At 47.2% G+C, this 27,122-nt stretch overlaps 1 protein-coding gene across 1 annotated transcript; it reads right to left on the reverse strand.

The window, feature by feature from the left end:
- Positions 1–1,879: 1,879 nt before the first annotated feature.
- On the reverse strand, positions 1,880–26,654 carry LOC102939531 (cytochrome P450 3A24). The gene is made up of 13 exons (XM_037911364.2): positions 26,438–26,654; positions 23,877–23,970; positions 21,710–21,762; positions 20,449–20,548; positions 19,783–19,896; positions 17,809–17,897; positions 15,620–15,768; positions 14,884–15,011; positions 13,832–13,919; positions 11,414–11,574; positions 10,608–10,834; positions 8,414–8,576; positions 1,880–5,316 (listed from the first exon to the last, which is right to left on the reverse strand). Exons 1-13 carry the CDS (start codon positions 26,506–26,508, stop codon positions 5,221–5,223), a joined length of 1,533 nt encoding a protein of 510 aa, XP_037767292.1. The 5' UTR covers positions 26,509–26,654; the 3' UTR covers positions 1,880–5,220.
- Positions 26,655–27,122: the final 468 nt, after the last annotated feature.

The raw sequence follows: 27,122 nt of genomic DNA on the forward strand, positions 1-27,122 counted from the left end.
CTAAGGAAACTACTTTCCTGACTTCTTGTTAGCCACTGTGGTGAAACAGAAGTTTACTTTTGTGGCTGGTTTGGTATATCCTATGGGGTATTAACCACCAGTCTTGGGGTATATCGGCTCTATTTCTCAGCAGTTTGGCCTGACTTTGGCATTCTCGGTTGTGACCCATTGAGGCACGGTTACACCCTGTTTGCCTTCAGCAAGCTGACTGCTGCTGGTTGTGTGATATAAACACACATCTGTTGAGAACTAACTTGGGTGAGACCACGGAGTCATTTCACATAAGCCCCAGCAGCTGTCAGAGGGTAATATCCTGTGATTGCAGTTTTATTCTTAAAGCCTGTTGAATTCAGTCTAAAGCTTGCCACGTGTATCAGCACTTCAGTTATTACATCGTTTGAATTGAGTGTAAATGCACTGTGACCAAGAGACAGAGTGGAGTGAGTTTCACCATCCAATTCTCCATGTGTAGAGCTGTGCTGCATCAACAAAACTGTGGAAACTGTAAGCTGAATCAGCGGTACTGATGCAGGATAAGGTTGTCAGGGTACAAACACAGCTCTGAATGGCGATCAGAGTGGCTGAACTCCTTTGACGCTGCCAGAAAAGGTAAACTGTATATTACTAATATTACCATGTTGTTGCAATGCTGTGCTTGAGAAAGAGAGAGAGAGAGAAAGAAAGTGACTATCCTGAAAGATCTTATCAGTAAGGTTGTACTTTATACATATGAGTGTGTTTGGCTTAGTTGTGAGACATGTGACTTAACTCAATATAGCAATGGAGTGAGCGGAGAGCGCCTTTGCTGTTCTCAAAGCCCCTTTGAAAGATGTTGGACATGTAGCCGAACATGGTTGGTTGGGACGTGGCTTTCTGTGCAGCAGACAGCAAAATACAGCTGAGTTATGAATTCATAGCTGTGATTCCTGAACTGCAATACTGGGTCCTGCTACTGTTCCATCTGACAGACTGGGGCACCTCTCAAGACAGGGACCAGAGAACCTCCTGAGCCTTGGCACCACAGAGTCAGTGGATTCCCCCTTTTGGCTCTTCCTTCAGAGGGCTGAGCCTTGCTTGGGCTCCCTCTCAGCGTTTGCTGGTCTAGCTGCATGTGCCTTATATTTAAGAGAGAGGAGAGAAAGAACTTAAAATATGTAAAGGGGGTTGCTCTCAGGTAGAAGCAGCAGCAGGAAGCTGCAGCACTGAGGATTATGAAACAAAAGGTGGAAGCAGTAACCTCAGACGTCAGAATCCATGTCTGCACTTTCAGTGTTCTCTCTCCCAGTTCATAGCTGGCTCCCCAAAATTAAAAAATAAAATAAAAATCCTCCTCTATCTCCCTTTAGGTAAGGAAAGCCCTATATTGGGAATGTCATCCTGTATAGAAAGCATGTTATGTTTCCCGAATGTAGCGTTTTACCAAATTCCACAAGGATACAAGAATCGAGAAAATAACATGTGTGTTCCTGTACAGCCAGCCACTACGCAATAGTAGAAGAAAGCTCTGAAAATTGATGGTTGGTATAAAAGCCATTTAGACAGTCTCCAGAGCTTTACGCAGCCTTTTCCGAAGGATTGGTGTATTTCTGTTGGTTAATAGGATTCAGAAGTATCCAATTTTAGGATCTGTGTTTCTAAGCTGCAGCCAGAAGTGGCTCTTCCTGCTGCTGACATAATGCTATAATGCTTTGTGTTCTACAGTAAAGATTGATTATAATAATGATTTTCCATCACACAGGAATCCCTACGTGCATCGCAAATGTTACAGATTGTAAAGCATATATGGAAATCACTTCTCCCACCCTGAAATTCAGCCACTATTAGGGAAAACCGTGGCAGCTGTTAAATAGTGCATAGAAATAATGTGCCATACATCTTATAAAAGGATGTGAAATGTATTATATCACAGAATATGCCGAGCTAATTTACAAGTTGGAAAGGATACAATAATTAGAACACTGTACTCTTGTGGAAAGTGCCAAGGGATGAGATCTCAGAAAGTCAAGAGCTCGGTTTTACATCTCATTTAAAAGATGGCACCTCCAGTAGTTCATTGATTCATGCTGGGGTATTTGCTCATTCCTGACTCAGAGGGAAGAGGGTCCCCACCTCAGTCATTAATGTAACTTCCCTGCATCACCTGGGATTTCCCTAGAAGTCTCCCATCTAGCTAATGACAAAGCCCAACCCTGCTGAGTTTGGGAGATGTAACGAGATTCTGTGAACTGCACGGACACTGGCTCCAATGCCCTGGAAAAGGATTGATTTGTGTGTGGAAGAGGGGGGAGTGGAATCAGATGTTGGCATCATCTCAGTGCAAATGATAAGGAATTATGTTGATTTTTATTTTAATTATCCTTCTATTAGTACTTTTTGGATTAATAAATAGGAAATCACACCACATATTATACAGAGCATTCAGCATTATGCTCATTTGGAATCTAAGAATGACAAGGTCCAGTGAGCCTTCTCTGCTCTCAGTATCCAACAGAGAGAGACATCCTTCTTCCAAACCCAAGTCTTTCCCAGCGCTGCACCTTGCCATATTCCTACAATTCAGATCAAAGTTATAAAATGGAATAATAGAGAACAAAGTTAAAAAATCATAACTGGGCTAATATCTGTGTAAAGATATTACACAGGAGACCACTGGATACAATAAGCAAACAAACAGAAAGAACAGATAATATGCTTCACTCCCACTCTGCAAACCACTGCTTATAAATGGTAACTGCTTACACCTAGGCTGCTCTGGTTAACTCATCTGCAAGCTGAGGCATGTTACAAGTCTTTAGTAATAACAGCCACCTAAAAACATACCAGAATCTAGCTAAGTCAGCTCTAGAAATTGGTCACATGCATTACTTCCTGCAAGGATGTGGTCACTTTAACACCTGACAGAGCCATAATGCTGCAGCATCACATGATCCAGGAAAATAGCCCTGGATGTCACCACCCAGCTGGGGTTGTAAAACCAGAAAACAGATAGGGCCAACTTGGCAAGAAATAGGAATGGGGACAAAATAGGCAGCCACAGTCACATATGGGCAATTTGCTCTACACCTTGATTTCAATTAAAGTGCCAGAAGAAACTGACAATGTCTGAATAAAATTGCTGAGCAGGGTCCAATATCCAAAAAGCTTCATAAAAGTACCTGAACCTAGCAGTGCTGCTGGTGTCTCAAAGGCAGTGCTCAGCAAAAAGGGTGATGGTCATGATACGAGGGGTACTCAGGCTCACCTAGACTAGGGTAATTTGCACCGGTATAGCACTGATGTATTTACATTGGGGCAAACCCTTAGTGTGGGCACACTGCACTTCTACAAAATGGGGTTGGCATCAATGCAGCTTATCCCAGTAAAGTTCCAAGCCCTGTTTTATACCACTATACAGCATCTGCTCTGAGGGGGTTGCAATGTGTGGCTCCACTGGTATGAAGCAACCAAGCAGAAGCAAAGCCTCAGTAAGGGGAATGTATGAAAGGAAACCTCACCACTTTGACCGGCACTAAGAGAGAGAGAGACCCACCTGACCCAACATCATCCTGACCTCTCCTTCTAAAGCATCAGATTACCCAGAAGGCTGGCAGTGACTTTGGACTAGGGTCAGAAACAACACCAAAGAGTCTTTCAAACCAAGCAGAAACCTCTGATGCAGCGGCAGAGACAGTGCTACTGTAGCATCAGATGACATAGCCATTGAGGCCAGCAGGCTCTTTGACGTCTGACACCTGGTTTACACTTAATAGGTAGATCGACCTAGCTATGGAGCTCAGGGGTGTGTAAAATTCCTGAGCACCCCTGCACACGATGGTTAAGCCATCCTAACCTCCAGTGTAGACCTGGCTTGGCAGATGGAAGAATTCCTTCATCAACCTAGCTCCCTCCGAGACCAACCCCTGGACCGTGTGCATCTGTCCACATGCTGCCTTTGTTTTGACTTCCTCTTTACCTCATCTCTACATTCCTAACTTATTTGGTCCCTTGCTATCTAGTTCATAGTAAATAGTCCCCGGGGTATTCTCCCTCTTCTCTTCGCCGGCTCTGACATTCTGTCTTTTCAGCCTACTACCCTATTTACTTATCGTATTTAGCACAAATGTCCTGTTTTCAGCCTGATGATTCATTTACCTTCCTAATGCTGTCTTCCAAAAAATGAGGCCTCCCCCCGCCCATGTATTAAATACTCATGTCAGGCTTCAGCTGCACTCCCTCTCAGGGAGGTGGATTACCTCCTACATTCCTATAGAAAACCCCCTTCCATTGATGTCAGAAGCGTCTACATTATGAAGCTACAGTGGTGTCGCTGCAGCTATGCCACTGTAGTGTCCATAGCATAGACTGAGAGTCCATCTACGCTGGAGTCAACAGTGTGAGTGGAGCATGTGTAATCATAGCTGAGCTTGCTTTGAACTAGCTCAAATGAAATAATGAAGCCCCAGCAGCACAGGCTAGCTGCTTGTGTCCCCAGCTGCACCTGGGGACACAAGCAGCTAGCCTGTGCTGCTGGGGCTTCATTATTTCATTTGAGCTAGTTCAAAGCAAGCTCAGCTATGATTACACATGCTCCACTCACACTGTTGACTCCAGCGTAGACACAGCCCCGGTGGTTCTGGATTCACTGCAATTATTACTCAAGCTAGTGAGATTAAAGCTAGCTCAGGTATGTCTACCCATGCGGCAGTGTAAAATACTCTGGGGCATGTGATTTTTATATGGAGTCATAACAACCTCAACTTCGGATGAGTCTAGCCAGATGGGAGGTGACACAGTTTTTGTCTCAGTGCCCGAGGCCTGATTCTCATTTATGCTAAACCCCACTCTGGCAGTGTAAGGGGGCCTGAAAGCGGGTGCATACCCTTAAAGGTCCCTTTAGACTGTCTGAACAGCATAAAGGGGTCTTGGTATCAATGAGAAATAGGCCTGGGTCTCTATTATTGCTTTATAAAAATTGAACTCTGCTCAGCCTGTACTTTGTGTGGGGTTTTTTGGTAGAAAAGCCATGCACAATCTCCTATTGGACAGAAGGGCCCATCAAATTTGGTATGCTGTATAGTCACAAGGCCCTGCTTTCATGACAGCTGGGGCTTTTTCTAGATATTGCTTTTGCTTTCCCTCTACAGTTTTACATGGCTCATTCCTATTCTCATGTGATTGATAGAGAGACAAACGAGGCAGAAGGAGCAGCTGGCAGCAGCCTCTGATCCGTTGCAAATTCTTTTACTCCTCTGGATCGACATGGGTTCTGTGGACCATCTTCAGAATGACTGGCTTCTTGGGTTGCAAAAAACCCTTTGTGTCCAGCACCAGAGGGATCTTCACCATTAGTAGAGAAAAATGAAAAGAAAGCCAGTGAATGCGGGGAGCTAGGGAGGGACACAGCAGACCTTATACTCCTTCTGACAAAAGCCCAACACCCTGGGAATTTCTACATGTCGGTTTGGGATTATGATTCATAGCTTGAGCAGACATACAGGCGCTAGCTGTCATCGAGCTAGCATGCAAAAATAGAAGGTAGCCATCGCAGCGTGAACAGCAGGAGGAGCTAACTGCCCCGAGTACATACCTCGGGTCTCTGTCGGACACGTGCTCAGAGAAGCTACACTCTATTTTTAGCATGCAAGCTCAGAGAGTGCTAACATGAATATGTATCCTTGATCTGCCAGCTCCAAGTGTGGACATACCCTACAAAGAACCCACTCATGTCTCATACCCTTTGCTTTCACTCATTTGCATTTTTCTGACCTACTGCATGAGCCCACTGTTCCCAAATATGTTGCTACAGGTCCAGTGAGAAGGGTGCAGTACAGGTATAATGTTCTCCAGTAGCAGGAGCAATATTGCCTTCAATTCTGGCCCCCCCCCCCCCAAGATACTGCTATATTGGGAGGAGCTCAAAGGAGAACCACACAACTGATGCGGGAACTGGACATACAAGGAAAGGTTTCACGAGGTAAATCTGTCAAGCTTGGCTGAGCAATGACTAAGCAGAGACATGGCACCAGTCTGTTAAAAGTTGATGAGTGTAAACACTGAGGAGGGAGAGGTATTGTGTGTGACATACAGGAGTAATGGAACAAAACTAAGAAAGGATTATCAGACTGAATAGCCGGAGAAACTTCCTGTCAGTCAGATGTACCAGGCTATGGAACTGTCTGTCCCAAGGACAGGCTGGAAGCATCGAACCATGAAACTTTTAAAACTAGTCTGGATAGAGCATCAGAGGATGGAGTGCTGGGAACAGTCTTGCACTAGCAGAGGATGGGCGGAGATGCTCTATTTCCCTGCCTAGCACCTAGGGGATTCAATGCTGCTGAGATTCACCAGTGCAAGCAAGATACCCAGCATCTTCCTTCCCAACTAGACAACATGAACACATCCACAATGCAACAGGTTGCTTCAGGCTTCATATGGGCTTGGACCAGGAATCCTGAGTAACCTCCTGATGTCTGAAGTTTGGCTCTCAGCACAGCCTGCATCACTGAGCCCAAGGGGAAAGCAGCTTCTTTGGACATATATTTTGGAGTGGTATTTTGGCAGGAAAGCCGGAGGAGCTACATAAAGCTGCTGGCATTAGTGATATGATACAAATTTAAATAGTCTTCCTTTAATTAAATTAAACGGATCCATTTCAGGACTAGAAAAGTGTCTTTAGACTCAGGGGAGGCCGAGGAGGCCAGTGGATTGTTAATGGGCTGTTACAGTCTTTCACCTCCAAGGTAACAGGTCAGTTATCGGCAGCTCACGTCAGTAGAGTTTAGAGCTGAGCACTCACAGCCAAGAAAAACTTCTGTAAATATCTGTTTGCTTTTTCAAACAAATCTGGTTTGAGCATGTTCTTGGCCATTGGGCTCATCTTCCCCCAGCAAACAAGCTCGTGGACAAGGACGTCCTTGGAAACGGCACATTCTACTGGAGCGTTGTAGAATATTCACAGAAAGCCAATCTAGAATTTGAAGTTGCAAGAACCTGCCCTGAAAACCTAAGAATAATGCTTGCTTAGCCTGGGAACAGAACAAACTGCTCCCGAAGCTGTTACAGACAAAGAACTTACAGCAGGGATTATTTGACATATACTTTCAAGTAGCAAATTGCACCTACTTTATGTCAAATATAAATAGCACCATCTCCAACTTTCTGCGTGCCTTGCTCAACTGGCACATGTATGCAGCTGAAGCCCAAGCAAGACTGAGGACATGCTGACAGGAGGAAGGAGGTTGTTTGAAGAATTTGCCTCCTCTATATAAGATCTCCCAATATTGAGGGTATCTGTTCTCAGATGTCTAAGGAAATGTCTACACTGCAAAAAACATTCATGGCAGTGAGTCTCAGAGCCCAGTTCTACAGACTCAGACCCCCGGGGCTTGTGGTATGGTGCTAAAAATAGCCATGTAGAGGTTCCCAGCCGGGCTGGAGCTCAGGATCTGAAACCCACCCCCGTCTCTGGCTTCAGAGCCTGAGCAGGACTGTCTACTTGGCTCTTTTTAGTGCCGTAAACCCTTCTTGAGACCCAGGCTGTGAGACTCGCTGCTGTGGGTATATTTTTAATGAGTGGATGTAGATGTACCCTTAATCAGCTCACAGTCTTGGGGTCCTTTTAGACTCAATGTTAGCGGATGCCCAAATAACCATGGTAACAAACAAAAAAAAACCCCAAACACCACCACACGCCTCTAATCCACGGTGAAATCTTCCTGCTTTCGTAGTGTGAAGGTAAAACCAACTCTGCCTACCAGGTTCAGTGCTCCAGAATCTATCAGCCTCTGAATGGGGAAAGGGATTATGTGCGTGAGAGACACAGTGCCCCATCTGTTCTGAGACACAGGTGACAATGCGCACATGTGATTATCTCAGCGAGACTATGGTAGCGTGACGGGGTATACAAACCCTTCATTGGGCAACAAGGGGTTAAGGAGCTGCTCTGGACTCAGCTTGCCCTGCCCTACCACGCATGTAAGAGATGCACAGGCTGGAGGAGGTGGGAGCAGAACAGCTCAGGGGCAGAGCAAGGAAGAGAGCAGACCTGCAACTCGCAGCTCCTGAGGGAAGAGCTGAGGGAAGGTAGGCTCTCTCCCTGAGGGAGGGGAGGATCTGCATCAGGGGCACCCTGAGGGGGAGCCATTCCCCCTCTCTCATGTGGACTCAGTTTATTGGTACAGAGTGCTACCTGCGGACAATAGAGGGGTGACCTAGGGAGGGCTGGCTTAAGGCTCTTCTGGGTGTTGGAGTCCTGTGTTGCCCTCACAGGGCCCTGGGCCAGAGCCTTGTGAAGTGGGAGGGGCTGGGCTCCCCTATCAAAATCCCCTCTGCAGGTCGAAGGGCCTAAGCCCCGGCCACTAGGCAACGCTCCCCACGAGTGAAGACCATCACAGGTAGTAAAACAAACAATACAGATACAAGGATGGATTCTCACCGGGGTGTCTTTGCAGGTTCTGAAGGAAAACCTTTGCAACAGCACAATCATGGCCACTTTCAGGCTGAGAAGGGCAAACCTCATTCCAATGCAGTTCCTGGGACCAGCTCCAAAGGGCAGGAAAATGTAGGGGTCCATGCTCTCTCTGTTCTCTTTACTGAACCTGGTTCCAATCAGAGAAAAGAAGAAACAAGTTAGGAGAAACTACTGTCTCAGGACCTGTCCTCTTTGTTGGATTTGTCATGCTCAATGGATTGGGAGGAGGCAAAGGCCTGTTTTGCATATTTCAATCAGAACTTATCTATTTTCCATGTTCCTCCATCACCGTACAACACCCTCCCACCCCCTTCCATGCTGGTGCCTAGAATTAGCTGTACATCTCCAGGGCTTTCAAATGAGCAGGAAGTCCTAGAATATACTTGTGATTTCATGGGAACTCTTCTCAGAACTCAAGTTGAAATTCCTCTCGTCCCAGAAACTAAACCCAGAGTCCATATCACAAAAAACAGCTCTAGATCTTCTTCTTAGAACAAGTAAATCGACAAACAGAGCAAGTGTCTCTCCCTGTCCGGTCTGCACAAGAGCTAGCTTTTGAGACATGCCGCTCAGAAGAGAAGAGATATTCTTTCTTTGTGCTGCAAACCAGACAGGATCCGTAAAATAAAAGAGCTTTGCCAGTGAAACATTTCAATAATCCTAAGTCAAAATGACAACTTATATTTTTATAGCACTTTCCATGCCAAACTACTTCACAGATTTAAATGGATCTACAAACTAGGTAAGGCTCACGACAATCACCACTGAAATACAGACTCTGGGGTAGAATGGAGCAGCTGTTTCATGGCATACAACAACACTACACAAACGGTTAGACGAGGAAGTGAAGAAGAATACTCTATCTAACTGTAATGGGGAAATGTAGGCAAGGTAGATTATTATACCCCAGACTGGACTTTAGCCAGAATACCCATACTCTTATAAAAAGCAGCACGGGAACATTAATCACCACAAGTGGACAAAATTTCTATTTTACTCTGCATCTGAACCAACAGTACCTCCAGAAGGCCAGCACTCTAGCTTGAGTCTGAGGTACAGGTGCAGTGCTGACCCAGAGGATCGTGTTCCACCTGCTGAATTCCCAACACTACTTCCCAGAGCGCACACACACAATGGCAGGTGTTCCTTGGATCTCGCCCATCCAACTGATGAGGTGCTCCTACCATGGCTAGCTTGGGAGAGCTGTTTGGAGCTCATCGCAAAGAGGTTAAGTTGACTTCAGTAACTTGCGCAGAACTTCTAGTTCTTTAGTCATTTTTATGTTTTCCACTGAAAAGTGGTGCTATCTTCCTTCAGTCGAACCACTTGCCAGCCATGTATCTGATACTAGAGCAGAGTTGGCCATCTAGCACAGTTCTCATCACTGTGCGTAAATCCTGTTGGGTAATTACAGTTTGTCTGTCTAAGATTCCTCATGCAGGTTCAGCTGGACATGTTATTCTTCACGTCTCCTCCTAAACTTTGGCCCCGTGCTGCCATGCACTGTTAAACAGCTGCCCTGTTTCACTCCAGAGGTGGGTGCATTTCAATGACTGGGGATTAGTCTGCAATAGTTTGTAGAGTTTGGGCTCTTCACATGAAAACTGCGAGATAAATGTCAGCTCTTAATATCATTATTGAGAGAGACAATTATTCCTGGCTCTCTGTGCCAACTTGGAATGGCTGCTGGGCCTTTTGCAATCCAGTGAGGGTTAGGCCACCTAATTCCATCAGATTCTTGCCTCATTTCTCAGGGTCTGACCCATCAGTAATTCCTGAGCAGGGAACATTTCATAATGTGAACTGGAAAATTAAATTTTATTTTCAACACCTCTTTGCCCTTCCATCGCTGATCTGCATGGCACTGTGCCAGTCACCCGATTGCTCTGGCTTTAATGTCTGGCCATAAACCCCTCAGTGCTATAGCTGCTGAGAGCTGGTTTCAGTGTCATTTTCTTCAATACAGTTCATTAAATTCCATGCACAGTTTATGGATGTAGATCATAAAACTCCCCGCGCGGCAACGGCAGGACGGGACGTCAGACATTAATAAATGCCTCATTTAAATGTTATAGTCACGCTTCCCCCACCTTTGCTGCCATTTTCACCCACACACTTCAGGAGGAAGCAGCATTTCTTCCCCCTCCCTGGCCCTTACCTCTCGGGCCTGAACTCTTCTGGCTCTGGCCAGTATTCCGAGTCCTGATGCAGCACGTAGGCTGGGATCATTGTCACGGTGCCTTTTGGAATGGTCACTCCGTTTATCTCAATAGTTTTCTTGCAGACCCTTTCGATCCGCCCACCTACAGGGAAGAGCCTGAGGGTTTCATTCACGACCATGTCGAGATACTCCATCTGCAGGATGGCATCATAGGTGGGAGCAGCCTGGGGAGGGAAAGGCAGAGGGAACCAGATTTTCAGGTACAGAGGAGGCCATCTCAGGGCTTGCCTGGCTGCATATACGCACAATAGCCATGCTAAACAAATCGGGATGACCATGGGACCCGGGGGCAAATTGTCCTGTCCACGTCCAGCAGGACAACACCCTCTAGCATGAGGCTGAGGTACTGGTACAGTGCTGACCCAGAGGGCTGCTCCTTTAAATACTGCAGCATGGGGATGCCAATGGTTAAACTGGGGCTAGTGAGGTCCCCTCAATCCCCATCCTTGGTCCTGCTCCGCCATTCCAGGCGCCCCCTGGCACAGACAGGCAGGTCACACGAGGGAACTTCCCTAGACGTCTCTACTCCCTGATGCACCCAGATGCTATCGAAAGACTGGGATGCTATGGCCAAAGGAAGCCCAGGTCACAATGGTGCATGGTATAGGATTGACAGCCCTGGTGGGGGAAACCTCCTGTGTACAGAACAGATGCTCCACCTTCCACCCAGGTTCAGCTCAGCCCCCGCGCAGCAGCGACCAGAGTGCATCTGCTGGGCACAGAGCACTGCAAACCCCTCTAACCTTGTTGGGAAGAGCGGCGTCAATCTCCTCCTGCAGTCTCTGCTGCACGTCGGGGTGAGTGGCCAGGTTATATGAGAGGAAGTTGAGGGTGAAGCTGGTGGTCTCATAACCAGCTAAGATAAAGACAAGGGCCTGCGCCATAATCTCCTTGTCAGACAGAGCTGGAAAAAGAGGCAAGAAAGCACATAGGAAGGGTAAAGCCTCCCTCCTATACACTGCCCAGCTCAGATGAGAGCCCTACCCAGGCATCCATTTACTAAAGTTCCTTTGCTGATCATTTAAGCACAACAGCAAAAGGTCCATCTGACATGGGTTAACCCCTCTAGAATCCAATAAGCAACAGCGGCAAGTGGTGGACTTGACTCCCCTCTCGCCCTGCTGTAAATCAGGAGTAACTTCATTAAAATCAGCTGAGTCACATCCGCGTCCGTGAGGTGGGAAACAGGCCCATTGAGTTTATTCACTGCAACACAGCAGCCTGAAGAGCAGGGGTAGGAGAGACCCTGCTCTGGAGAGGGTTTGCGGAACTGCACTCCTGCTCCACAGTAGGTTTGAAAATATAAGAACATAACAGAGATATTCATAGGTGGACAGATGTCTGACACTCTCCCCTAGGCTCTGAGGTGAGCTGCAAGCTCCTAAGGGAAGGTTTGGACTGTGCTAAGCATGCTGGCAGCACTCTGCAATAATTATTATTTAACAATTCTACTGCAGCAGTGTCAGAGGCCACAGTCAGGATTAGGGACCCATCGTGCAAGGCACTGTATAAACACAAACCCAAAGAGTTTACAAAAGAAGAAGGAGAGGGATAAAATCAAGCTATTGTGACAAAGTTCCTCTTCTGCCTTGGTGGGTCTTGTGCTTATTGGCGGATTTGCTCGCTTCAGAGATTCACGGCAACCCTCAGTCTGGCCACTTTTGCTAGTGGCTCAAACCTGCCATTTACTCAGATAACCTCATCACTGTCAAGCATGGGGAAAGGGAGGAGAACAATCCCCGCAGTCTCTGCTGAACCACCTAGTGGGTCGGGGTAGGCCAGGGACCTTCCCCTTTGGTGGGACCGACAATCCAGGTCACCTCTTCTTGTCTCAAATAGGGAGTTGAGGGAGATAGGGGGAACCCGGGCCCGCCCTCTACTCCGTGTTCCAGCCCAGGGACCTGTGGATTGCAGCCGTCTACAGTGTCTCTTGTAACAGCTGCGTGAAAGCTACAACCCCCTGGGCTACTTCCCTATGGCCTCCTCCCAACCCCTTCTTTATCCTCACCGCAAGACCTTCCTTCTGATATCGGATAACGCTTGTACTCCTCAGTCCTCCAGCAGTATCCCTTCTCATTCTCAGCTTCTTGCGTCTCTTGCTCCCAGCTCCTCGCACACACCTCACTAACTGAAGTGAGGTCCTTTTTAAAACCAGGTGCCCTGAATAGCCTGCCTGTCCTAATTGATTCTGGTAGCTTCTTAATTGGCTCCAGGTGTCCTAATTAGCTGGCCTTAATTGGGTCCAGCCACCTCCTGGATTGTTCTGGAACAGCCCATTATCCTACTCAGGGAAAGGGGACCTGCTTAATCTGGGGCTAATATATCTACCTTCGATCATTCTCCTGTTGCCATCTGGCCTGACCCTGTCACACTATGTCCAAATTTTACTTATATGACACACATTTTTATACTTTATTATGAATTGTTTTAAAATATAATAGCTACATCAGAACTCTTTGATTACCCTTGGCCTCCCTTTTACTGCTGGCCAAGTTTCTTCTATAGGGTCTTGAGGAATGGCATACAGGAAGGGAGAGTAGTTATTGGCTTTCCGGGGAGGGCGTTCCATGTGCAGAGGAAGACAGGATGAAAAGAGCGATGGGAATGACGGACAAGTGAGTGATCAAGGCTAAAGTCATTGGCAGAGTAAGGGAGGATATGGCAAGAGACAAGGGTAGAGAAGTAAGGAATTTTTTTATAATTATAGCAACTTGGAGCACCTAGGGTCAACTCCTGAGTCATCTGCCCTGCTGGCTTTGACTCAGATTTCACACAGGTAAATCTCCAGTTCGGTTGATTAAGTGCCTTGGGATTTGCCCCTCGCTCATTAGGTTTGATTCTATCCCTTTTCATATGCAGTACAAACCATTACTGTCCTGATTCTCAAGAGCGCTGAGAATTGACAACTCCCTTTGGTTTCAGTAGGGATTGTGGGTGCTCAGCATCTCTGAAACTCCAGCTGTCAATTCCCTTTCTCTCTTTCTGAAAGAGATCCAGATCACAGCACGGATTTCTGGAAAGCACAGAACTTGCTTTGATGGGGGTGGGAGGGAAGGAATTTCTGGTCATTCTGCTGACGTATACTAAAACCCTGCCCCGCCAAAACCCTATATAAAATATCCCAGCTAGTGGCTGGGAGGAGGAGGGGCCTGCAGCCTTACCTTTATAGGAGTGTGTCTTCTCATTAGATTCAGAGCTGCCATCTGAACTCTGTGAGTCAACCATCAGCTGCAGGAAATCCACCCGGACCTGGGGATGGAAGGACAGAGTCAGGGCAGAGCTACAGCACAAAGGAAGATGTGCTTGAAGTGCAGATAGGCATGCCTGTGCTAGCTTTAATCTAGCTAGCACAGGTAACAATAGTAGTAAAGACACGGTGGCAGGGACTTCAGTGCAGGCTAGCAACCTGAGTACATACCCAGGGTTCCCTGCATGCTTGTACTGGGACTGCTAGCCTACACTGAAGCCCATGCTGCCACATCTTCACTACTGTTACCCATGCTAACTAAATTAAAGCTAGTGTGGGCTATGCTCACCTGCGCTATAATCACACCTTCCTGTGCTGTGTAGGTGCACCCTCAGAGGAGCAGTGGGTGGAATGAAAGGCTAGTCCAGCACAGGCTTCCCCTCTGATGCTTCAGCCCCAATTCCTCCGTCAGTCCAGCAGTATAAGGAGGATGCGAAGGAAGACCTCAAAGTATGGTGGATAGGAGACTCCGTAAGGTGCAGGCTGGAGACCCATTTTGAGCAAGGGGATTATTTTCTTCTCCTGAAAGCCTGAGCATGACACCTATCCAGTCTCACCCAAATTTGGCAAACTGAGAGCTAGTATGGAGCGTCGCCTCTGGGGATGGGCTCAGAAACCTTCCCCACCCAGGGTATGACTACTCAATTTCCAGTGTGAGGAGACATACCCGCGCTAGTTCCGATTGCATTAGCGTGCTAAAAATAGAACCATAGCTGCAGCAGCATGAGCAGCGGGAGGGGCTAGCCACCTGAGAATGTACCGAGCGTCTCAGATGGAATTCTACTTGGGGCACTTCACCCTTCCTGCTGTTTGAGCTATTGCAGCCACACTTCTAATTTTAGCACACAAGCTCCATCGGAGCTGGCACGGGTCTGTTTCATGGAGCTGGAAATTACATCTCCATCTTAGTCATAATCTCAGAGCAAGCGCATGCATGCTAAGGAAGACGAGGTGGGCCAGACTGACCGAGTGGTCGTTCTTCTGCCGCTCCTTCTTGATGCTCTGGATAATGTTGAGGAAAAAGTCCAGGAAGCCCGAGGGAAACAGACTCACGTTCATCTTATCCAGCACTGGTGTCAGGAAGGGGAACATCACTGAAAAGGAGAGAAAGTTCCCCTCGTGGTTAACAGGCTGCAGCTCAGCAAAGAGGGCTGCAGTGGGATGTGTGCTCCAAGGCACAGCGGGAAAGTGGGCAGGGTCTGGGTAACTCGCCAAGGACAACTAGCCTGCCAAATGACCTTTTTCCGGTGCTTCTGGCTCTAATGACAACTGGTGACTCCCAATTTACTTCACCTAGTTCAGACCCCTGGTCAAGAGGGATTACAGGAGTCCACCGCTGTGGCGTGGGTGGGAATTTCACTTGAGAATCTCCTGACTTTTACCCCTCTACTTAGCCAACTGTGGTGCCACATTCAGTGTAGTTGTCCTGCCAAGGGAATAAAAGTTCTCCCTCTTACCTCTGTATCCAGTTATTTTGCCTGGGTGCTGCAGACTGAGCTGGCCAAAGGAATGGGGGACAATCTCTCTATATAAGTATCTTTACAAATCTGTCAGGGAGGGCCTGATCTTACAAGGGGCTGAGCACCTCCTGAAAAGTGAAGGGGACCCTGAAATCCCAAAGGAGATGATGGGAGATAGGGTACACAGGCCCTAAGGCACTAATTTAGGAGTCTGAGTCTTTAGGTGTGTAGGATCCTCATACCTACTGACAGGAGCAGTGGGTTAAAGAAATTGAATGAGAGATACTTCTTGATGTAGGCGACAAGGGGGTCGTTGGGGTTGTTCATGGAGTCGATGTTCACACTAAATGAAGTGCTGGCCACCACGTCCAAACTGTAGGTGCCGAAGATGCTGAGCAGAGAGGTGGAGAAAATGAATGCGAGGAACTCAGCAGGACAAGGGGATCCTCCCTGGGAGAATCCTCAGCACAGAGAACTTCCCCTCCTCAAGGACTCAATACCCCCCAAACCCTGGCACCTTGGTCCTGTCAAAATCAAGTCCTTGCCCCACTTTGGGTACGAACAGGACACATTTCCCCAGTTTTTGCCAGTTCCCTTTATGACTAAATTGCCTTCAATCTCTCTCTTTATGAGCCCAGCACACTGGACAGTAGGTGGATGGAGCTGAACTGCAGTGCACGGTAGCAAAGAACAAGCTCTAAATTCCATCAGCATTTCAGAGCAAGCACCTTGTGACGTTATTGACATAATCTGGGACCGTATAGATCATTGTTGCAACCAAGGTCCTGTAGTGGCACCAAATCTTATATAAAGGGGGGCAAATGAGGTGTCTAAGACAAGGTTATGGTTTGCTGACAATGAGTATGCTGTCTATATGTGTGTATCATTTTTGTAGTTGAAGTTAAGAATATTGGCTCTATACTGTCTGTATTTGAAACTTATGCTATGCTTCTGGGTGACACCCCAGAGAAGTTGGTGTCAGCTCTGCCTAGCCTGCTTGATGGCCCATTAAGGACCATCAGCTGTACAACTGACCCATTGAGAGAAGGCAGAGACACCTTGTGACTCCGCAAGGTATGCAGTGACATGCCTATGGACAGAACTCTGAGGTTTTTCCATGCCATGTGATGGACAGCTTGTCTTTGGAACAAAGAAAGAAAGACCACATGGCAAGAGAATCTAAAAAGCTGCTGCAGCTCCCCCATCTTGTCTTCAGTCCTGCTTCTTACCTCTGGAGGAACTTTGCTACTCTGAAGCTTTGAACCAAGGACTGAAAGACCCATCCCAGCTGTGGATGTACTCCAGAGACTTGATTTGAACCTGCAGTTTATTCTACCACTGCTGCAAGCCTGAACCAAGAACTTTGCCATTACTATATATAATTGATTCCATGTAACCAATTCTAGCTCTCATCTCTATCTTTTCCTTTTATGAATAAACCTTTCGATTTTAGATTCTAAAGGATTGGCAAGAGCGTGATTTGTGGGTAAGATCTGATTTGTATATTGACCTGGGCCTGGGGCTTGGTCCTTTTGGATCGAGAGAACCTTTTTTCTTTTACTGGGGTATTGGTTTTCCTAACCATTTGTCCCCATAACGAGTGGCACTGGTGGTGATACTGGGACACTGGGGTTTCTAAGGGAATTGCTTGTGTGACTTGTGGTTAGCCAGTGGGGTAAAACCAAAGTCTTCTCTGTTTGGCTGGTTTGGTTTGCCTTGGTGTGCACAGAAACCCCAGCCTTGGGCTGTAACTGCCCTGCTTTAAGCAATTTGTCCTGAATTGGCACTCTCAGTTGGGTCCCGCCAGAACCAGCATCGTTACACACCTCTCATCTGTAAAAGCGACTGTTAAAATAACCTTAAAATGCTTTTTCCCCGTCTGCAGTTTGTCACACTTCTAGGATAGGCCTGATTTCTCCCATCCCCAACGAGACTCTGCACCGCCCCTCCACCCCCCAACAGCTAGTAGAGTGACAAAACCACAGAAGTGTACTGACTAGTACCGGTCTGGTCTGATCCGGGCAGAGAGGGGCAGCGTGCAACCGAGAAACATGCCATGAGCAGGACTGGTATGGAGATTGTTTTCATGTCACATCTCAGGAGAGGTGGGGGAGAAAAGTGGGAATGTGGAAATATTTTGTGGGGGCCTGGTTCCTATTGTGGAAGCATCAGGATATCCATGTGCATTTTAAATAAAAGTAAACTCATCTTTACAGTGTGATGGACATTTTGAGTGGAAGATGCTGTGTGAAGGCTATCATGGCCTCTCCAACTCAGCTGTACTTCACAGAGATGAAATGCAGCATGCTTAGGGTAAGAAAGAGCCAAACCAAACTCTGGGGCTGGGGCTCTCTTACGAACTCCCAAGACTTGCTCCCCACACCTGTTGTGAACACAGGCTCTTTCCTGCCAGCCCAACAAAGCTACTCACCTCTTCATTTCCAGGGACTCATCGTTATCCACTTTCTCCTGGATGTTTTTCACTAAAATCTCTCCATAGCGATTCATGATAGGAAACATCTGAAATGCAAACCAAAGCACAAGGCATTGCAGATGCCTTCCGGTTCCTGAGGCAGGGTCACCGCTAGGTAGCTCAGCCTGGCTATTTGCTGGCTGCCCCTAATAATGATCAATACTCTGGTTTGAGAGGGGTATCATTACAGTCAGGGCTCAAACATGGTTGGGAAAAAACAGGGTTGCTCTTATCTCTGTAGTTGGTCCACCGAATCATCTGGGTGTGAACTAAAAAGGGTCCCGTCCCCCCGACAACACACCCAGCTTCCCCTCCAGAAAGCAGCACCTGGTGCAAAGGCCAACAGGGTGCTGTCCATCAGTGACACGGGTAGATTCTGTAGCTGTCTGCCCTGAAGGGAGAGCATAGCTGAAAAGGATTGAGAAACCCATGTAGTGCGCCTCCAGGCTACAGTGTGGAAAGGGAGACGGATGTTCCTTGACGCCAGCGGTCAAGCACCCACCCTTAGTGCTGGGCAAATACTGTTTTCTTCTGGTTTGGGGGCAATTCCCAAAAATCGGGGGGAAAAAACTGTTTTGGGTCAAACTGAAAACGAGATTCTTTTTTTAAAATTTTTGGCAAACCAAACAGTTGAAAAACATATTTCATTTCGGGTTGAACAAAATGTTTCATTTTGACAAAATCAAAATGTTTCATTTAGATTTTCACCATTTGTAAACTTTATCTGTAGGGTCTCTGATTCTTTAATTGTTTCTGTCTGTTGAATAACTAATTTCGCAAGATTTAAATCAACTAAGGTGGTGGGGTGTGATTGGTTAAAGAATTGTTTCATAATGGGCTGTGATTGATGAAAAATACTGTTTGGTAGTACTTTAGTTTAAAATGATTGGTTACAGTATAGCTAAGCAGGACTCAAGTTTCACTATATCAACTGGGGTCCAAAAGGAAGTTCTTAGGAATCTAACTACAGGACACGGCCCAAAATCAGAGCTACCAGACCTCAACACCCAGCCAATTATATCACACAGAAGCTGGAGCCCCAGATGACCTGACCCTGACTGGCCAGCAGGAAAAATTCATCTGCCTTATTGGGAGTGGTGAACATCGTATGCTTAGTGTGTGTATTGTGTTTTGGTAACTGTTAATAAATAGAGGTTAAGGATATTACTGTGTTAGGATCTTTCACTGGTAAAAGGCCCCACAAACCCGCAGAAGATTACGCCCTGAACCCTCGGAGCTGGGTAAGGGTGGGGTGACTAAATTAATCGGCGTTATGCCTTCAGCCTATGGAAAGGTAAAGGAGGGGTGGTGCTCTATAGTGTGCGAGTGACAAGCCGTGGCGGTGAGAGTGACCGAGTATGTACCTATTATCTCAGATGGGTACACACTTGGAGTGGCTAACCTGTCTTGCCACTCATTCTTCCATGGCCACACTCTATTTTTAGCATGCTAGCTGGATCACAGCTGGCAGGAATACGTCTCCTTGAGCTGGGAATCGCACCCCCAGCGCTCTGACTGAAGATCTACCCATTGTGCTGCCTTCTTCTTCGTGAAGAGGGATCAGCAAGAAGAAATCTCAGGTCAATGGTGGGATCCCCGGCAACAGATTGTCAAACCTTGTATGTCAAACCTTGGAAAGAGAATGTAGCCATTTCATTCCCCAGAGGTCAGTTCCTTACTGAGAAAGCCATGATGAGGAGCAGAATGGGGAAAAACCCACCACCCTCACCCTGACTGAAAAAACATCATGTTGCTGAAATGCCCATAAGGATGGTTGCTTTTGGCGGAGGCCCTTTTGGAAAATGAGTCTGGCAAGGGGATGGGTGGCACAGCAAGATGATTTTCCAGGTGGCTCTGTATTGAGGCACCAAACCCAAATAGTCTTCAAGCCACTGGCCCAAGCTGGAACTATTAATGTAATCTGGACTTCACCTCCTTTAGCTTCCCGCTGGTGAACGTTGGAGAGAGCACAGTGCGGATCCTTTTCCACTGCTCATCAGTAGCTATCGTAAGGGCAGACTCCAAATCTCCACTTGGACCAAAGACCTAAATGGGGAGAATAAAGTAAAAGGTACCTGTTTATACAGTGCATAGGATTTCAACCAGCACCTTCACATGGTCGTCCTGAACATGGAACTCTGACCATGCCCACAACGCCTTAGGAATGGGACCCCTGCTGCCTGCACCAGGAAACTCTAGGATCAGGCCCATTATCGTACTACTGCAATATGGAAGCAAAGGCTTTTCCCTGCCTGGTGGGTGAAACAATGAATTATGTGCAATGCTACAGTATATTTGAACTGAAGCACTCCAAATATCAATCAAGCAGGCCTTACAACCCCCTGTGAGGTAGGTATCATTACCTTTATTTTATAAATGGGGAAACTGAGGCACAGAGCTGGAACGTGACTTGCCCACGGTCACACAGTGAGTCAATGGCAGAGCCGGGAATAGAATGCAGGTGTCCTGTCTCCCAGGCCTGTCCTGTGAGCAACCCGTGTTACTGAAAGTTTGCATTGCTCTAGGAGAAACCCTGCCTTCCCACCACACACGTGCTGTATCAGGTCTGCATAGGAAAGGCCTATACTGGATACCTACCCGGCGATTGGTAAAGAGGGTATAGCACTCTTTCACCAGGATGGTTTTGATGATTACAGGGTCCAGAATAGCCAGGACTGGCTGCCTGCCATCAAAAAATCTAGGCCAAAGAGAAACTCTGAATCAGTCCTTTGCGTGTATCAGATAGAGCAGGAGTGTCTTGGTTTAGTTATGAATAAATAATCATCCATACTAATTTACAATGCCCAATACCCATGGGCCTCAATTCTCCCCCCCTCGCCCCCTGCAAACTCCCCTAAAACCCATCAAAAGGGATAAGATTCTGAAATTGTTTTATTACTCAGTAAAAAGGAGAAAAGGGGGTGGAGGAATAGTTCCAAGCATTGATATCTAGCATTTCTAGCAAATATCTGCACTGCTGAAAACACCATTGCCAAAGCGGGGTGTGCTTGGGCAGGGGGATGCTGATTATCACTGTATTGATTGTGCTGTCTGATCTCTCTTTGTTTCCCTCACTGCTGCTACCTGGTGTTAATAAATCCACCCAGATTAGCCCAAATGGAAGAAAAATGGATTTCTCTGCACAGCGTCTCAGACAAACAGAGGGGAAAAAACCCAAACATCTGCAGTGTCTGTTTTTAAATCAAAGTATGTAGAAAAACATTAAAATCCAAGGCTTGAGCCCAGGGGCAGGAGAGCCGGCGGTGCATGTGTGTGTCTCAGATTTCACAGCACTTTTATCTTTTAAAAATGTTTTGAGCTCATGAAACTTTTCAGAGTTTTATGCAACAATTTCCCTCCAAGAGGATCCTAAGGGAAATGTGATGAGAAAGCCTCCTGTACTTCTGTCCACACAAAACCTGCATTGTGAAAGAGGCAGTCAGGACTAGAAGGTAGCTCCTGCCCTGATTGTAGGAGGAGCTGATATGCAAGATAAAAACCTGCAGCAGCAGCCTGGGGCTCTGCTCTGTGAGGGCCAGACAGAATGGCAACTTCAAAGGCTCCAGGCTCATTTTGGGATCTAGAAGCCATGATTTCTTGAGGGGGTTGTAAAGCTGGGGAAAGGCGGTCTCCCTTCCTTGGCTGGAAAGGCTTACTCGGAGCACAGGGGTACTGTCTGGACTGCACTGATGGGAGGTGCCATTATCTCAGGTTTAGGCGGAAGGGGAAGCACTCCACAGACAGAAACGGCATCTCTGAAAGCGCTGCTGCTGAGGAACAAGGGAGAGCACAGAGAGAGACAGTTTGTGCCTCCCCGGGACACCCATGAATTAGAGATTTTGTGCAGTGGAAAACTCACCCCCAAATTTTACCATATTTCTGGAAACACTTCTTGTCAAAATCCAGAATTCCCTGCCAGAGAGAGACAGAGGTTAGATGTCTGCAGGTAAACAGTGAGCAAAGGAGGGCTGCAGCTTGGGTTTCATTGGAATACATTTCTCCGCAGCAAACCAGAAATAAATGGCAGAGATGGGTCAGGTGGGCAGAGGGGAAAGGTGGGCTGCCCTGAGGAGCTGATACGTCTTCACTGCCAAAAACAGGGTGTGTTCTTAACTTGAGTTAGCTAACACACCTTTTATTCTGCAGGGAAGACAACCCCTAAGTGTGAATCCAACCTAAAGGTATCACCTACACTTAGGGTGACCATCTTTGTTGGATGGAAATAAGGGAAAACCACATGAAAAAATTGTCAATGCTTTATTTTTAGGGGCATTTTAGGGACAAGCCATTTCCCGTGGCATACCGTGTATCTTTCTCCGAAGAGAACATCTCTCCTGTCCTTAGGTGTAAAGTGTAATTATCAAAAGCTTCAATGTAATGTTTGGTTTCAGAGCAGCAGCCGTGTTAGTCTGTATCCGCAAAAAGAAAAGGAGGCCTTGTGGCACCTTAGAGACTAACACATTTATTTGAGCGTAAGCTTTCATGAGCTACAGCTCACTTCATCGGATGCATTCAGTGGAAAATACAGTGGGGAGATTTTATATACACGGAGAACATGAAACAATGGGTGTTACCATACAGACTGTAACAAGAGTGATCAGGAAAGGTGAACTATTACCAGCAGGAGAGCGTGGGCGACGGGGGAACGGGACCTTTTGTAGTGATAATCAAGGTGGGCCATTTCCAGCAGTTGACAAGAACAGTAGCAGGGGAAATAAACAAGGGGAAATAGTTTTACTTTGTGTAATGACACAGCCACTCCCAGTCTTTATTCAAGCCTAAGTTAATTGTATCCAGTTTGCAAATTAATTCCAATTCAGCAGTCTCTCATTGGAGTCTGTTTTTGAAGTTTTTTTGTTGAAGAATTGCCACTTTTAGGTCTGTAATCGGGTGACCAAAGAGATTGAAGTGTTCTCTGACTGGTTTTTTAATTTTATAGTTCTTGACGTCTGATTTGTGTCCATTTATTCTTTTACCTAGAGTCTGTCCAGTTTGACCAATGTACATCGTAGAGGACATTGCTGGCACATGATGGCATATATCACATTGGTAGATGCGCAGGTGAACGAGCCTCTGATAGTGTGGCTGATGTGATTAGGCCCTATGATGGTGTCCCCTGAATAGATTTGTGGACACAGTTGGCAACGGGCTTTGTTGCAAGGATAGACTCCTGGGTTAATGTTTTTGTTGTGTGGTGTGTGGTTGCTGGTGAGTATTTGCTTCAGGTTGGGGGGCTGTCTGTAAGCAAGGACTGGCCTGTCTCCCAAGATCTGTGAGAGTGATGGGTCATCCTTCAGGATAGGTTGTAGATGCTTGATGATGCATTGGAGAGGGCCTAACTATCTATAACGCCGTCGCATAAATGCAGCTTATACCGACGGGAGGGCTTTTTCTCTTGGGGCAACACCACCACCTCCCAGAACAATGGTAGCTACAATGACTGAAGCATTCTTCCTTGGACAAAAATGCATCTACACTGGTGGTTAGGCTGGTGTAACTATGTCAGTCAGGGGTGTGGATTTTTCACACCCCTGACTGGTGTAACTGTGTTGACCTAACTATTACTATAGACCAGGGTTTAGCAATGGTGAATTAGGAACCACAATACAGACTTGACATCAGTTCCCCTCTCCTAAAGTTCTGAAGCCAAGTTGCTCCCATGGTTGGGGTACAATTTTCTCTAAGGGAACATCTACACGGGAACACTCAGGAAAGATGAATTAACTAAAGGGGTGACTTTAAAGTGCATTATTTAAAACACATTAAACCCTTCTGTTGATGTTCTTCATTCAGAAGTAAAGTGGCCTTTAAGGAACTTCAGATTCATGCCTTGAGTTAATTCAGCTTAACTTTCCTGAAGATCCCCATGAAGAAATGCCCTGAGTTTCCTATAGACACCAGGCATAGACCTCCTATTAAACCTTCCCACAGGAGCAAGGCAGAGACACCCCCCACCCTACGACCACAGATTAGTTAAGAGCCATTATCCTCTGAATGGGCAGATAGCATAAACTCCCATCACTCACATTCCGGTATTCGTGAAATGTTCCGATGAAAGGCAGAGGCCTTGGCCCAGGAATACCCAGCTTCTTAAAGAATCTGTATGGCCAGATCCCATAACTGCGGAGCAAACAGAGATCAAATACATGAACGACAGGTCATTTATACATGAATGGCCTTCGTGCTGATGGTTTAAACAACTGTCACTGTCACTTAGGTACTGCTGAAATAATGGAGAGAGAACGCATGTACGAAGGAGCAGGGCTTTGTCTAGTTGTCTCTTTCTCTGTCTAGTGAGAAGGGTATAAGCGTGTTGCAGTCGCATTTATCTTCTTGCGCCATTCTCCATATGGCAAAATCCTCTCCACCCAGCTAAAGCCCAGATGATCATACTCCATGCAGATGGAGTGAGGGGAGAGGAAACCCACCCCCTAGTCCAGTGCTAGGGTGAGGGGCAGCTGCTGTTCCTGTCTATGGGCTGGAATGTGGCAGCATTCCACAGCCCTTCAGCGCTAGTCATGCAGGATACAGTAGCCACGGGATCAGCGTAAAGCAGCCCATGCATGAATTTCTGACTGGTACTATAAGGGGCCAGCGCAGAGGCTCTTACCATGGCTATCAGCTGTTCAGAGATCAGCTTGCAGCCCCTAAGTGCTTACCCTATGCAAGAGTTGAACAGTGTGGAGGGCCTTGCACCAGCTCTCTGTGTCACAGATACTGTCCCCTGCAGTGCTCAGCAAGGAGTCAGCTTCCAGATGGTCCCAATAGTCTGCCTTAGCTTCCTTGCCATGTTACTCCATGTGGCCTCGTACATGAAGTAGCGCGGGTGTTTAAAATGCAGGTAGAATGCTCTGACAAAGCAGCATACAGTCACTGCCCAAAGCATAGCAGTTTCAGCAGGGGCTCTGCAGTTTGGATCTGTTACCCTGATAATTTTTTTTATAAGGGCACAAAGTGTGTTCCATTGCCAACGTGTAAAGGGCGCAGCATGGGAATCCCCAGCAGGTACAGAGGATTTGGAAACCTGCCCCGATGTGCCTGGTGCGGGGACATGACACCTTCTTGCTGGATAAGGGTGAGCTGGAAAGGTCCCAGATGTACCCTCCTGATGGGCACGAGACCCTGCAGAGTGGATGTGCCCATCTCTGTTCCCTGGGCTTTTGCTACCTTAGCTCAGTGAAGCAGCATGAAAGACCTGAATGGGGCATTGCTTCATTTGCAAGAAGCATTTAGATTTTATTTCAATATAGTATAACAGGTGGTTGTTGCTGTTTTGGAAACACCACCTTTTGCCACAACAACAGAGCCAGGAGAGAAGCCCGAGGAGCTCCAGGCCTCAGTCCTGGAGGGGAGGCCAGCACTTACAGACAGGGCTGTAAGGTTAGCCACGTAAACCTTCCCCTCTCCGTTCTGGGGACCTACTTTAGTCTACACTGCAATTAAAAATCCACAGCTGGCCAGTGCCAGCTGACTCGGGCTTGCCGGGCTCGGGGTAAGGGGCTGTTGAACTGCGGTGTAGACATTTGGGCTCAGGCTGCAGCCCGAGCTCTGGGACCCTCTCACCTCACAGGATCCTAGAGCCTGAGCTCCAGCCTGTGCTGAAACATCTATACTGCAATTAAACAGTCCCTTAGCCCGAGCCAGCTGGTACAGGCCAGCCGCGGGTTTCTAATAACAGTGTAGACATAGCCTTAGCCTGAGCACTTTGGCCTGTGTGTCTTGACCGAAGCCCCAGAGAGTCAGTATCCAACCTGGGATTGGTCCCTTGCCATTAGACCTCACTGCCTCTCATATTTTTGGGCTGCCCCCCTTTGCAATTAGAGGTCATGCTGCCTGCTGACCTATGGCTATCAGGGAGCTTGCAAGCCACTAGTGCATTAGGTACATTTCTAAGGTCTGGTCTACACCTACAACGTAGGTCGACCTAGCTATGTCGCCCAGGGGTGTGAAAAAGTCACACCCCCTGAGAGATGTAGTTAGGCGAACTTAAGCCCCAAGGTAGACTGAGGAAAAAATTCTTCAGCTACCACCTTTCAAACTGGTGGATTCACTGAATGGATGGAAAAGCCCCTTCTGTTGCTGTTGCAAGTGTCTGCGCTGCTTGCATTGTAGCGCAGACCTACCTTAAGGGTCCCTGTGGAACGAGTGAGAGACGTTCTCTTTTTCTAAACCGAAAGTCAGGTTCTGTCTTTGTATTTATAGCGAACCCAAACTGGGGAGCTGAAGGGGGGAGGTGCTGTGCCCACAGGATTGTGGGACCGAAAGGACCAGCTCTGCTTCACAGTAAACAAGATGCAAACCAGAGTGTCTTCTGCTGAGTTTCTTTGGCAAAAGGCGTTCCCCCCTCCTCTGTGTATTATCCTCTCCCCCTATTTCTCTTTTCTCTACCCATAAGGAGTTCCCTGAAGTCCAGTGAAGGCCATGCACTTCCCTGTTAGGAAGGCCAGTCCCTCTTCTCTAGCTGAATGTCCATCAATTCCCTGGTCTGCTCCTCCCCTAAATTCTCCCAAAGGCCTTGCAAGTGCTGGCAGAACAACAAGGAAAAATCCCCTGTCCCGTGGCCAGTTAGAGGCGGGGCGCTACTTACAGCATCAGGAGGCTCACAAAGGCAATGAGTAAAATCCAGGTTTCGAGGGATAAACTCGGAAGGAAATTCATCTCGACTCCCTGCCTGCTCCAAGCGAACAACTCTCAGCTCCAAAGAGGCTTCTCTGTTCTTTAAAGTTTTTCAGCCCTCCAGCCGAGTATAGCAGGTTTTCTGCAAGGGATGTTCCTGGTCACATGACTTAGTAAGTTATTTACTCTCACTGCACAATCTTTAACCCTCAAATGGGCTTCTCCCTTGAGTGCCTGAGAACAACTGTATCTGCTTTCTCTTTGCATCGCCTCCCTCAGTATCCTCTGAGCTCTGAGGTGCCTTAGCAAAGCCTACTGGCCTGTAGCCAACCTACCCATAAGATCCCTCATGCTGCTTTCCCTTTTTCCTAAGCTAGAGAGGTGCCCGGTGTTGGAGTCTTGAAACGCAGCCTACGGCCACCTCATTGCTCTGACTACAGCGGGAGGGATAAACCAGTGAGCGACAGTGAATGCACCCAAAAGGCCATTTCTGTTCATCAACCCACGCTGATAGGAACACCTAGGTGAGTAGGGAGGGGACTAGTCTTAGGGGTTCCAAGCACTCTGAACTAACCTGCAATATAGAACAGTGCTGGGCGTCAAGTTTTAAAGGGGTGCTACATGGAGACAAAAAGCCACTTCTCTGACATGCTGCC

This window comes from Chelonia mydas, chromosome 10, assembly GCF_015237465.2.
Source record: "Chelonia mydas isolate rCheMyd1 chromosome 10, rCheMyd1.pri.v2, whole genome shotgun sequence".
NCBI lineage: Eukaryota > Metazoa > Chordata > Testudines > Cheloniidae > Chelonia > Chelonia mydas.